At 42.5% G+C, this 13,033-nt stretch overlaps 1 protein-coding gene across 2 annotated transcripts in view; it reads right to left on the reverse strand.

The window, feature by feature from the left end:
- Positions 1–13,033, reverse strand: part of LOC6493456 (junctional adhesion molecule A) — a 93,488-nt gene that overhangs the window by 20,691 nt on the left and 59,764 nt on the right. For both annotated transcript variants that reach the window (XM_001957750.3, XM_014908898.2), the window contains exons 4-6: positions 12,168–12,378; positions 11,607–11,734; positions 7,244–7,412 (exon numbers count right to left, since the gene is read on the reverse strand). In XM_001957750.3, the coding sequence (XP_001957786.2) occupies positions 7,244–7,412; positions 11,607–11,734; positions 12,168–12,378 (508 nt within the window). The remainder of the gene's footprint in view (positions 1–7,243; positions 7,413–11,606; positions 11,735–12,167; positions 12,379–13,033) is intronic.

Raw genomic sequence — 13,033 nt, forward strand, 5'->3', positions numbered from 1 at the left:
TGGAGGTGGACATGACAGTGGAAGTGGAAGTGGAAGCGGAGGGCATGGCCATATGATGGCAATGAGTGCAACCGACCAGCCACATTGATAGAGAGCCAATATGCCGGGTTGACTTTGCAACAGCACCAGGACACAGCACCCTTTGAGATTAGCCATGGCAGATTGCAGAAGTTGACTCTGTTGCTGCTTCTGCTACATGGCGAGAAAATATTGAATAGATTTATATTACTTTTTACAGACTCTGAAGAAAAAAAAATAATCAGGTTTGTAGTTGAAATCCTTATAAAATGAATAGAAATAAGTTTCCCAGTTACTCTGTTGGATAAAACTGTTTCCATTATCCTTCCAAAATATTCTCAAATGAAAAACATTAAAAAAAAAAATAAAAATTTATTTTTTCAGTGATTTTTGCTTCTGCTGTTGGTCTGATTATACTCTTGCCCGGTGACCTGAAGTGGCAGGAGTGTCCTGACTTTCGATTAGTTTGTTTGCTGCAAACGTGTCCCATCACCCGGCAGCTACTTGGACAGAAGCTAATTTTCCGTAACTTTTATTTTCCTAATCCCCGCCAGAGCTTGTAGTCCGTTGCAGCTAATTGAATCTTGTCAAGTGCACCAGTTGCACTAATTTAAATCTTTTATAAATGGTCTTATCTGGCTGAAATATGTACTCTTTGGCAGGTTGGGCCTTTTGCGAAACTAAATTACTCCCTCCAAGTCCATGGCAGTTTTGATATATAAGCTCATGGGTCTTTGGAGACCGATTAACATAAATAATTAGATTTGGGTCAAGTCGGGCGGCAATAACGCAGTCGTATATGTGGCCAGAACAATAGCCTGGAAAGCTGGCCGGCCGACTAAGTTCTTTGGGTCTAATAGTGCAGCGGCTTAGGCTGACCTCAAAATACAAATACTGAAACACACATACACACACAGGTCCTGAACAATAGGTTTTTCCATTAAATTAGCTTTTGGCATAAATCTTTCGTAAATATTCGAGGTATAGCTGCCCAAAGGTCCAGGCTACAAATGAGCTGGCCAGAGGCGTATAGGAGGGCCCACACCAGGTGTGTGCAATTTTCATAGGTGTGCGTCTCTCAGAACCGCTTTGTTTGTGAGGGTTAAGTAGCCATAGTTTACACGCCTGCAGCTATTTTTACTCACACACCATTTTTCTTGGCATACACAGAAACAAAAAGGAAACCGTAAAGTATAACTTATGGAGTTTAAAATATAAAAATTATAGAGACTCTTACATACTTATTCAAAATTTGAAAAACAAAAACTTAAAAGACTCCAACTTTACATCTCTAATCCATCTAAAATCCATTTTTTTGAAACCATACCCTTTTTCCTGACTGCAGGAATGTGTGGGTGCGTGTGGCTTGCGGTTTTTGAGGTTGAATCTGACCACAGGACCTGCTCCCTCTCGATATAGCCTGGCAACGAAATTAATCTCGTAAAATGTGCCAAAGTAAAAATGCAAAAGCGAAGCGAAGAAAGAAAACAAAGGGCCACCAATGAGCCGGTGGACGTGGAGTTGGAAGCGTAACTATGACACCCCGGGCCACCCAAAAAATCCCAGGCCCCCGCCGCACAAGGACTCACCCCTCTCATAGGCCACATATGTCACGGCAAAGTTTCGTATGCTTCTGCTCATGTAATTTATCAGTAAATTAAGCAATTTATTTTATTTATTCCATTACGTAAATCATGCAATTTGCCCCCGATTTCATCATAGGTCGAACACAGGCAACAATTTTCTGCCAACGGCAGCGATTTCTGGCCAGGATTTACATGCTGGTGCTCCTGCTCATGCTGTTGCTACTGCTGAGAGGCCGAGACTCAAGCTCCAAGATGTTTTTACCTACACGCTTTGGTAATTTTATTAAAATCACTTCGAGTGGCGGGCTCAATTTATATATACGTATATGGAATTCGGTTTTTGGGGACTCTGGCACGCAGTGCGCCCATAAAAGCTAACCTAATGGGCTGGGCTACAGGATACAGGATACAGGATATGGCATAGGGATGCTGAATACACAGCCAGCACACTGATATCCATCCGCCCACGTACGCATATGCGTCAAAACTTGTCTAGAAAATGTATGAATCTAATAAACAAAAGCCGTATATTATTAGCTGCGGATTTGTTTGCTAACCCAGGACTTCCCCGCCTCGCCTCCCTTTATGGCTGCGAAGGAGTTATCCTTTCGACTACACTTATGAGCTGGCTCTGTTCTTCTGACTCTCTGGCTTGGCTTGTGGCTGTGGTTAAAACTAGTCCATATTTGTTTGCACAGAGAAAAATACAGGAGGACCTTACATACCTTAGAAAGGTATGCTCAAAAAAAGTGAAATCAAGCGACTTTTTTAATAAGCAATTTAAATGTCTGAAAAGACTGCCTATTAGTATAGCCTATAAATATCAAATATGTAATAATATAATCATTTCTCATTTATTCTTGTGTATCATTTTCATTGCCTCTCTACATATCAGGCCTCTGCCGCTGTTCAACATGGCACAAATTATGTTAGCCGGCAATCTCTGAGGATTGACTATGCATGAAGAGAAGCCTCTAAGTGTGCGGAATATGGACTGGGGTGGGCTGTGGGAGCTGTGAATACGATGTACAAACGCACACACGGAAATGTTATCATAAGTTATGGCTAAAGTTTTTCCAGGCATTAGTTTTTGGATTTAACACTGAAGAAAAGCAGTACCAAAAAAGGAAATTAATAAATATAAGAATATGTAGAAGCTACTATTGATAGATATGAGATATATAGGGCTTTTTGTTCACCAAATCCATACTTTTCGAAATTATCTATTAAGAATGCCATACTTTTTTTAAAACTTCTCCTTGTGTATTTTGGTGGCCTATCAGGCAACGACCATCATTGCTTTTTAAATACACACATTTGCTCTGTGCAATTTGCTTTAGATTGTATTAAATTTTCTTGCCGGAATGCCAAACTAGCTGAAGGAGCAAGAAAGCGAAGCCATGGACTCGGATTCGCAGGGACACATCGCAGATCCCACTCCCGGTGGCCCGAGGACGATACAGGAAGTGTTAGCTTTGTGTGCCGCGTCTAATGTACAAGCTAATGGAGTAGGAATGGAAGGCAGGTGGACAGTTTGCCGGATTCTTCGTGTGCTAAGCCCCCGAACTCTCACACCGCTGACAATGGACACGTACACACGATTAGAGACATTCCAACGAAGTGCACAGAATGAAATTATCTTCTTTAAGTTCTGAATATGGGAAATATGGAATATCATGCTTGGTTTTGTGGATTCTCATTAGGCAATGAGATATAATTATTGCTCACATATGAACATCCAGTCTTAAGTCTTTTTCCTCTGTGTTGGTCAGGCTGTTGCCTTGGGAATTCGACTCCTCCATGCACTGACTATAGCACTTTCCCCATGGAGCAAAAGACCAAAGACCAGGGATCAGGAGGTCGGCCACTGAAGCCAGATACAAACGCGCAAACAATGAAACGAAATTTTTGCGCCACGGCATCCTTAAGGCGCAATGTAATTTCCTGTGACAAAATACAAAGCTAATCTTCAGGACACAACGTTGTCGGGTAGAATAAATTCGCCATCCAGCGAAACCTGACTAAAGGATTTGGATGTGTGTTTCGCAGGACATCCCGGTGACTTCGATATGTGCAGCCAGGTCAGGCTAGAGAGCAGACCAGCGAGGATTTGGCTCCACTTCAGTAAAGAGGACACCCGTAGAGCAGGTCAAGGCTTTAACTTCTCACACTTGCCTTGATCTGGTCCAAGTCGTTTGCCATTTGATGAGCATCCAACAAAAGCGCTACACAAATAGCCAAAGAAATTTCAAGCTGGCGAAAATAAATCGAAACTCAAACTTTCGTTGCCAATCCAATCCCAGGGATTTATTTTTTTCGACTATTTCCAGCATTTTTTCTTCCTGCTGGATCAGATGGCAGGACATTTGTTGTGACACGGCCGGGGGATTCCGTTTGATTTCTCAAGTGTAAACTGCAAAGGCAGCAGCAGCCTTGCCCGTCGCACAAATATCAATATGCCAAGCCACGAGTCACCTGGACCGGTGCCGCCTTCCCCGCCAGCTCCTTCTAGGATAATTGAATGGAGCCAGGTGGCTGGAAAATCCCCATCCTGCAAGACAGCTCTCGTTGGCAAATGCATCGAAATCATCAGCAGCAAATAGGGCAAACAACCTGTTTAGGCATTCCGGCGACGCACCGTCGATGGCCGCAGCCAGCACAGGCGGGTGGCAGTCCGGGAACTTGTGCGGGCGTGGACCTGGTCCCGTGGTCTTGATTTACCCAATTGTTGGCTGATTGACAGAATACAACCAGTGCTTGGGGACGAGCTACATTGGTTTTCGGGCTGCGGTCTTTAAACCCATTTTAATGGATCCAGACATCTCAAAATTCTCTCGCTAATGTGGCCGATGGAAATCCAATTTTGGCAAGTTCTCCAGGCGGATATTGCTGCGGGTTCTGCATTTGACATCCCGTGTCTAAAGTATCGGCGAAATATCTCGAAATAACTTTAAATTGCACAGAGCTTCAAAGACGAAGATAGTAGATGTTATGATAGTAACAGATATTTGAATATTAGCTGACTTATTCTTAATATTTTAATGGTCGTTTGCATTTTGAAACCACTGCAAACTCAGAAAAAGAAATGCAGAGAAAGAACTGATAGAGCCCTTGGCACCTGACTATCCTTGCTGATCCTTGCAAAAACCATTTGGACTGGCAAACGGACAATGGACATAAGGGCCTTCTGTAAGCCAAACTCACATCCATGAAGAGGGATTGTTGAAGCCCCTTGTTTGCGTCACTAACGCATGACTACCAGTGGCCTTCAGAGGCCCCACTCGCTTATCACAAAACATATAATCTGATTTTATTCCAATTCGACTATAACAAAGCCAATGTGCAAACAATAGCCCACAAAAGCCAACAATTCTGCCAAGCAAATACATAAAACCAGCTAAATATTATAAATTGGTTAATCCGCTGCACAAAACGCTTTCCAATAACTTTAAACGCTTGGACAGTCAGCATACAAACGTATAATAGGTGGGATATAAAATAAATAAAAAATAAATACAATTCCAAGGTTACTTTTTGTAGTGAAAGTGATGAAACTCTCTCCATTACTATCACTTTAAAGTTAAATACACTTTTCCCCTCTTAAAAGCGCAAAAAACCCGTTAAATATTGAATAATTTTGTTTCTCTTAGATTTTTCTGCGTTTTCCGAGCTCCGGCTTATCGCTCCGTCCGTTTAAAACATCCGGATGGGTACAAGCTCGTATATCCCATGACCATTTTAGGTTTTCATGGGGCGCGTCCTTTGACTCGTTTGTTTGTGATTCCAGAGCTCCCGGCGCTGTTGCTTCATTATTTTGTTTGTTAACCCACCAAGCCGCCACCTCTTCACCCCCCCAAAGAAGCACCTGCATGCAGGACTCTGCTTCTCTGCCCCTCAAACCCCATCCCTCAAACCCCATTCCTCATCCCTTATCCCGATGCTGTTTTTCTATTTCTATGCATTCATGCATAATGGCTGGCAAACGTTTACAATGGCAACAGCATGGATTTCCGCACGTTACCATTTGCGGTCCATTTGCGGCAAGTGAGGAGGGGGCATGGCGGCAAGGGCGGGGCTAGAGGTCACCATAGTACTGTTAGCATGATTGAAAAACGTGCGCCCCCTTCATTTCCTTTTCCTGCTGCCCTCCAACCCAGAAACCCTATCCGCTAAAAATTGTATAGGATTCGCTGTCATTGTCGATGTTTTGGTGTTTATTTTACAGAGAAAAAAAATGTGGCATTTAATCACTAGTTTAATAATTAAAAGAATAAAATATATTAAGCCTAAAATAATGTATTTTTTTATAAGAACTATATTCTATAATTTTATAAACTCGAACATTGAGAAAAGGTCTGTCTCAGTTGCCTCAATTGTTTAAAATGCCTCCCTTCGTACAGCTCATTAAAAGCTCAAAGCCACCACCTACTTTGCGCAGTTTTTTGCAGTGTACTCCCCTTTTTCTCGGGTCGGCCTTTACAATTACGTAATTTATTTTAACTGTGTCAAATCCACGCCGATCGACAGCGATTATGCTGGCAAATTGCAACAATTCCTTTTGCCCGGTCCCACTCGCAATTTGTAAATGTCGCCGGCATCCGTCTTTGTCTCTGTGCGTCTCCCCGTCTCTATCCTTTAGCCTGTTTCTGTCTCTTTCCGCGGCGGGGAGGAGTGCGTAATGGGAACAGGAGATGGAAACTGGAGCAGGGAGATGGAAATCCTTTCCCGGGAGCCTTGTTGGGGCTGGTAGCCTGTTAGCCTGGCACTCGGATCTCGTTCTCCATCGCCGTCTCGGTCTGGCACTCACTTAACTGCAATTAACCGCAGTGTGCTAATTAATTTGCTCATAATTGATGCGATTATGTGTTCCAAACCGCTACAAACAATACAACCCTCCCATGGCCCCGAGGGTCGCATCAAAACTTCAACCGAAATTGGCACAGAGGCTATTTCGGGTTTGTCCGGAATAGTAGTGCACTTTTGTGGTCTGATTTAGTTCTGGCTGGTCCTGGCATTGGTCCTGGTGGAAATCAGACAAACTAAGCCACCCGAACGACAGTTCCTGCACAATTTATTAAGGGCCTGGTCAATTGTGAAAGAGTCACGGCATCGAAGCGTCCTCCATGCAGGCGGAAATGAGCCGAAATTGCAATCGGAATAGGAATAGGGAATCGGAATCGGAAGCTGGTCTCTGTTCGCTTTCAGTGGGTCAAGGCGGTCAGTGGTCAGTGGTTGGTGGGGCTTCTCATTTAACTTCATAAACCAACCCGCTGGGCTACTCTTTGACATGAATACATGTATTCATCCATGGATGTCATTGACAAATAATATTCCAGCGAACAATAATTTTCTTCCCAAAATATAACCTTTTCATTACAAATATTAGTCCAAAATAAAATCAATTTTTGTACGTGTGGAACAGAGTTGGCCTGAAACACAATCAGGACAAACAGATAGGCTGTCAGGTTCGCTTGTCAGTTAATGTAAATGCTCTTTCCTAAAAATTCTGTTTCAAGGGGCGGGCATTCGAGTATTTGCCCAGAGGATGGCAGCCATTGCTGAGCCCCTCCATTTGGTTGATTCGGATTCTATAGAGAGAGAGAGTGGGTCTGCTGGAAGGGGACTGAGGTGGTACTTACCATTTAGGACATGCACACGCACACTGGCAACATCTGCATTGGAGGGCGCACAGGAATATTTGCCAGAATCGGCCAGATCTGCATTCTGTATGAGGAGAAACGAGGTTGTCACATCGCCCTTTTCGGTAATTACCGACACGCCGCCTCTTGATGAATCATAATTAATGACCTGAAAATGTAAGAGGGGATCGTGTGAGTACATTCCCCAGCAAAACAAACAATAATGCCAAAACAATGAGGGTAGGCGGACGAATAATTGTTGTCACGGCTGTTGCCTAATGTGCTTTTAAAGTCCCTCCTAAAAAACGTAACAAAATTAATGAATAGAGTAATGAGACTGCAGCTGATATGTCTTTGATTTAAATTGCAAAATAATTCAAGGTGTAAGACAGTGAATGAGACAGGTTAGAGGCAGCAGCTGCCTCTGATTGACACGGCTGAATATTGCGATTTTAATTGGAATCTGATGAGTGTGTTAATGATTAAAGTCGACTCGAGAGTCGCGACATCAAAGATCACGCGATATTTCATGCAAGACAAGCGGGTTTAAGTTGAAGGCTTCCTCCTCATTATGATTATTGCTTCTCCCCTGCACCCGCCCAGGCACTCCGTCAAAATCCAATTCGATTATCGATTTCTGCCGAATGGCAGGACCTCTTGAGAACTGCCGCTAACAGCTAACAACAGACAGGCAGCAGAAAAGAGCCAAGAGCGGCTGAATGCATATTAAGTCGCTACCGATGGCTGACAAAAACAAATACCGGAATAATTTACCAATACACCAGGCCAGAGTTGAGAACAGCAAAGAGCTGACAGGGAATTGATATTAACACATAATGCCGCTGACAGGGCAAAGACTTTGCCAGAAGCCAGATGCCTGAAGCCTAGAGGAAAAACAAAAACAACGGCGGAAATGAGATGGCTGACAACCCTTGGGCAAAAACTGAAGTGAACCGAGAAGGACTGTCTGTTACGGAAGGGAGCTGGAGCCGAGCATAATTTGCCATCTAATACCGGCTAATCGACAACATTTGCAATAGTATGAAGAATGAAAGGAAAGTTAGCGTCACTGATAATGATGACGATGGCCAAATAGATATAGACATAAAGTACTATGGCCGGAAATTGGCTAAAACGAAACCATTGCTACCGATTATGGTAATTTCAAGAGATATTCGAACAGGTGATGTTCGAGTATCCTTATGCATTTCATTATAGTTACTAAGGAAGAAATAAATATGTCCAGATTGAATGGCCCATTCGGAATAATCTCAAACTTAACTTTTAGACCTAATTAGCATAGTATAGACTCAGAAACACCCTGCTATGCCCAGGGTAACAGTCGTCAAAACAATGAAAATGACAAAAACTTTGTCGCCGAAACTTTTGGCAAGTGAAAAGTTTGCCTATCAGCCAGAACACGATATCGTGGCGCTATTACTGCTGACTCTGGAATAAATTTCATATTTGTATTATAATATTTCTGTCGGCGGCCCAAATTAGTTAATGAGAATTCAGCTGAGAGGGAGGGCAAATTGGAAAGGCCATTCGGGTGTCATCTCGCAATTATTCCGAATCTGCACTTTGCCATTTTATAAATTGGAAACAAAAAAACCTTTTTGCACAGCGTGCAGGCTTAAAAATTTATGGCGTGCCGCTTACAATTTTCATGACAACTGCAGCTGGTTCCGTTCGGGTGTCTGACTTCTTCAATCCAGGGATCGGATCGGAATCGAATCGAATTGGATTCAATTGAATTGAAAAAGCCACACGCCGTTGGTAGCCTGGCAAGAGACACAAAAGGCCCAAGCAGGAATAATAACACCGGATCACAATGACAAAAAAGTAAATAAAATATTTGTGTAAAATGTTTGTAGCTCATTGAAAATGCGCATATATCCGATTTATGTGGCACTCTCTCAACGCAATAATCGCCCGCATATTTCAAAAATAAAAAAGCAAGAAAACCGAACCGTAAAAATCCGAACATTGCCCACTAAAAGTACATAAAAGTCGCCCCGGGCTCAGAACACTAAAATGTGCGAGAGGATGGCGAAAAAAAATAAAGCACTGACGATTGAAAATGCCACTTGAATATTGAAACTGATCCGGCACATGGAAGTTTGCCAAAGAGCCTGGATAAGATGAACTAACAGACGCTAAGCTGAAGCCAAGACAACGTCAGGTAATTGGAATAATGCCAAATATTTTAACATGGCTAGAAAATAAAGAATATTCGGTAACAAATTTAATAGAGGACTTTAAAATGTGAATATCTAAAAATATAATTGTTTGTATTTTTTGTTTGTAAGTAATAAAGAACTCCCTAAATACTATTCTATTATAAAATATTTTCCAAGGTGCAGGAATTAGCCAATTGAAGGGGCTCTTCGTGCCCCATATGCCACATTACCTGTCAAGGCTCTGACCTCAGGCTGGCGGAAAGGCGAAAATATGCAACACGTTAATTACAATTAGCGAGCGGAAGTGCGAGCTGCCAGAGCTGCAAAAAGTGCTGCGCACATTTCTGTCGCTGCGGTGGCAAAAACTGTGGAAGTGGATGTGGAAGTGCATCAGCTGAGTTTATCCATCCATTCAACTAATTAACAGCAAATTTGCATGGATCGTAAATAATCCGTGTACACAGGGCAGCACGGAACCGTGTGGAAAGGACGCGGACACGGACACGGCCAGGACTTTACAAAGCCGGCGGCAAGGACGCGTTGTTAAGGTTCCGGCTCCATACTAGGAGCAGGTACCAGGACAGGTGGGCCAGGCAGTGCTGCAAGGATTTTAATTAGAAAATTCCAGGAATACATTAAAATCCGCCAAGTGGCCAGGCAAGAGCAGCAGTTGCCAGCAGGATTTACCTCGACGCCATTTGGTTTTATCCTTCAGCTACTTTTTTTTAAGCCGAACCTCTCCGGCGTTTTCTCCCTTTTTTTGTTGATATTTTGTTGGCTTTTGCATTGCAATTAGCGTGCCACTGTTGCGGATGAGGATTCGGACCAGGACTCAAGCTGAAGCGCATTTAACGCCCCGCAATTAGCCAGAAGTTGATGCAGCTCAACTTGGCTAAGACAACAGAGCTAATTGACAGGAGCAAGGGCAGCCAAATGGTGTAAGGATACATTCTACTGCGCCCCCACTCCTTAGCATCCTCTGAAACTTTTCACTTCTTTGTCAAATGTTTGTCACCGCCGGTAATTTAAACATAACCTGTCCGCCAAACGCCATTGACCCAGTTGCCGTCGCACCGCATTTGCATATGTGAAGGACATGCTGGATATCCAGCGCGTTGATTCACTCATTAAAATAACAACAGCTGACGTTTAAATAACGTTGGGGCAGGGCTGATTCTGATGAGGGATTCGCGGCAACATGTGGGGGTGTAAGCGCGAAAAGTGTCAAGAACGTAAGATTGGAGAAATGCAGGATAACTTTTTCCAACAACCAGTGGTGTATAAGTAACAAAGTTTTCTCAGCAGTTTGATGTTTTCAGTGGGAAAAGATAGAAAACAATCCTTGCATATACCAACTAATTTCTTTTTGATGAAAAGTGTCTTTTAATGAAACAATTACCTTACTAAAATATTCAAAAATTAAAAAATGTCCTTTAAGCAATATTTTAGATAAGAAATTGATGTTCAAGATGCGCTGATTACAAAATTCAGATCGGAAGCACGAAGCACGAAAAATTTTAAAATGTCATTTAAGCAATATTTTGGATGAGGAATTGAGGTCCTAGATGCACTGATTACAAAAAGGTTCTTTATTTCCAGATCGGACGTATATTGCCTGATCTATGGCTATCGGAAGGGGGCCAACTGGGGAAATATGGAAACCCCACATTTTTAAAGGGGTACCCCTTGTAACAATTTGAAAAATTTTAAAATGTCATTTAAGCAATATTTTGGATGAGGAATTGAGGTCCTAGATGCACTGATTACAAAAAGGTATTTTATTTCCAGGTCGGACGTATATTGCCTGATCTATGGCTATCGGAAGGGGGCCAACTGGGGAAATATGGAAACCCCACATTTTTAAAGGGGTATCCCTTGTAGAAATTTGAAAAATTTCAAAATGTCATTTAAGCAATATTTTAGATAAGAAATAAGAACCCCTATTATGTACCACTAGATATCCCTATCTCATAAGATGTTAAAAAATCCTAAGATGTCGCCTTCACTGCGTTACACACTTTTGAAAAAATTTATAATACCCTCTGTTAGGGTATAGAAAGTGCCGCCGTTAATCATTGCCAGACAATTGACTATTAAAGGAGAATCTCGCAATCTGGGTAGTTGAGGTGCGTTAGCTGTTCAAACAATATAGAGAATATGTAACAATAAACTTGAATTACCTCCTCGTGATGATACCAGAAGATGTAGGCCGGTGGCTCGGGGCTGAACTTTACAGTGCAAGTGAGATTTATGGTGCTGCCTTTATCAACGTGAAGGTCAGGACCTCCCAGGATGGTGGCCGTTGGCACTGGAGACACCGAAAAAGACACACGACAGAAAGGACACAGAAAAATAAGTGCATGAAAAAGCGAGTTGTTGAAAATAAAAAAAAATCCAAAAAAAAAAGGACAGAAACGGAAGGAGTCTAGGTGGGCGGAGGAGCACTGTGTAGCACTGTGGCACTGTAGAATAATAAAGTACGAGATAAAATGGAATTATTGTCGTATAAAAACCAAGTCCTCGACGTTCCATCGACATTGCCTTGGCCGTGCGTGTTACTCACTCGTTTGCTGTGTGTAATTTATTTGTTCAACAACTTGGTTTCTTTTCTCATCTTTTTTTTCTTTACTTGCTCTTTTTTTTTTACACAGCTGCCTCTCAGCAAGTGCCCTTTGTTATTTGCGACGACAAATGGTTGATTTTTTTATGAAGCCCGAATCGGAACCCCACCGAATACTCACCGACTACATTGAGGCGAACGAAATAGCTGCGGACCGGCTGCGTCGATATCTGGCACTCGTACATCCCGGCGTCCCGCTTCTGGGCCCACTTTATCTGGAGGGTCCAGTCGTCAGTGTCCTGGTGGTGGGTGGCCTGGAACCTCTGGTCCGAGGTGTAGGTGTACGAGCCGACGGTCAGGATGTGTATGTCGCGATGCCGGATCCAGGATACCTGCAAAAATCCATCAAGTTTGTTTGTTTGATTCGATGTGCTGTTTTTTTATTAGCCCGTCTAATCCTATTAAACCAGTGCAATTCATTTCCTTAAATTTTATTAATACCTCTAGGACTCAATAAATATAGAGAAACTGTATTAAACCTTTTTAAAATTGTATACTATTTGTTGTTCTATTTAAGGCCAACGTCTGGCTCATTAAAAATGCAGCAATTGAAAATGAATTGCCGACATCGTGCCATTAAAATCGAATAAAACTCCCAAACTTTGATGGAGATAATGCCACGATGCCGTAGAAAAGGCGATAAAAACTTTTTGCATTTGTTGCTTTTTTAGTATTCCTTTTGGGAGACGTGACGTATGAGTAATGTGTGACGCACTGAAAAATATTTTGGTAGGAAATCTTGGGCGTTTGAAGCTCTAAGGATGCTGTTGCTGGTCGAGCTCGAGTTGTTTTGGCTTTGCTTAATTATCGCAAACTTTTTAAGTAGTTTGCGGTGCACAGAGATAACTTTGTAAGCTGGCACCGCCGGCTTATGCAAACTTATTAAGTCAAATGTAAATGCAAAATTATCGCACTTGACAGCCAGGCGGGCACCCACACACTTCACTCCCCCATTTACAAGTATACGTACTAACATGGCCAAAAGGA

This window comes from Drosophila ananassae, chromosome 2R (genome assembly GCF_017639315.1).
Source record: "Drosophila ananassae strain 14024-0371.13 chromosome 2R, ASM1763931v2, whole genome shotgun sequence".
NCBI classification, from domain to species: Eukaryota; Metazoa; Arthropoda; class Insecta; order Diptera; family Drosophilidae; genus Drosophila; species Drosophila ananassae.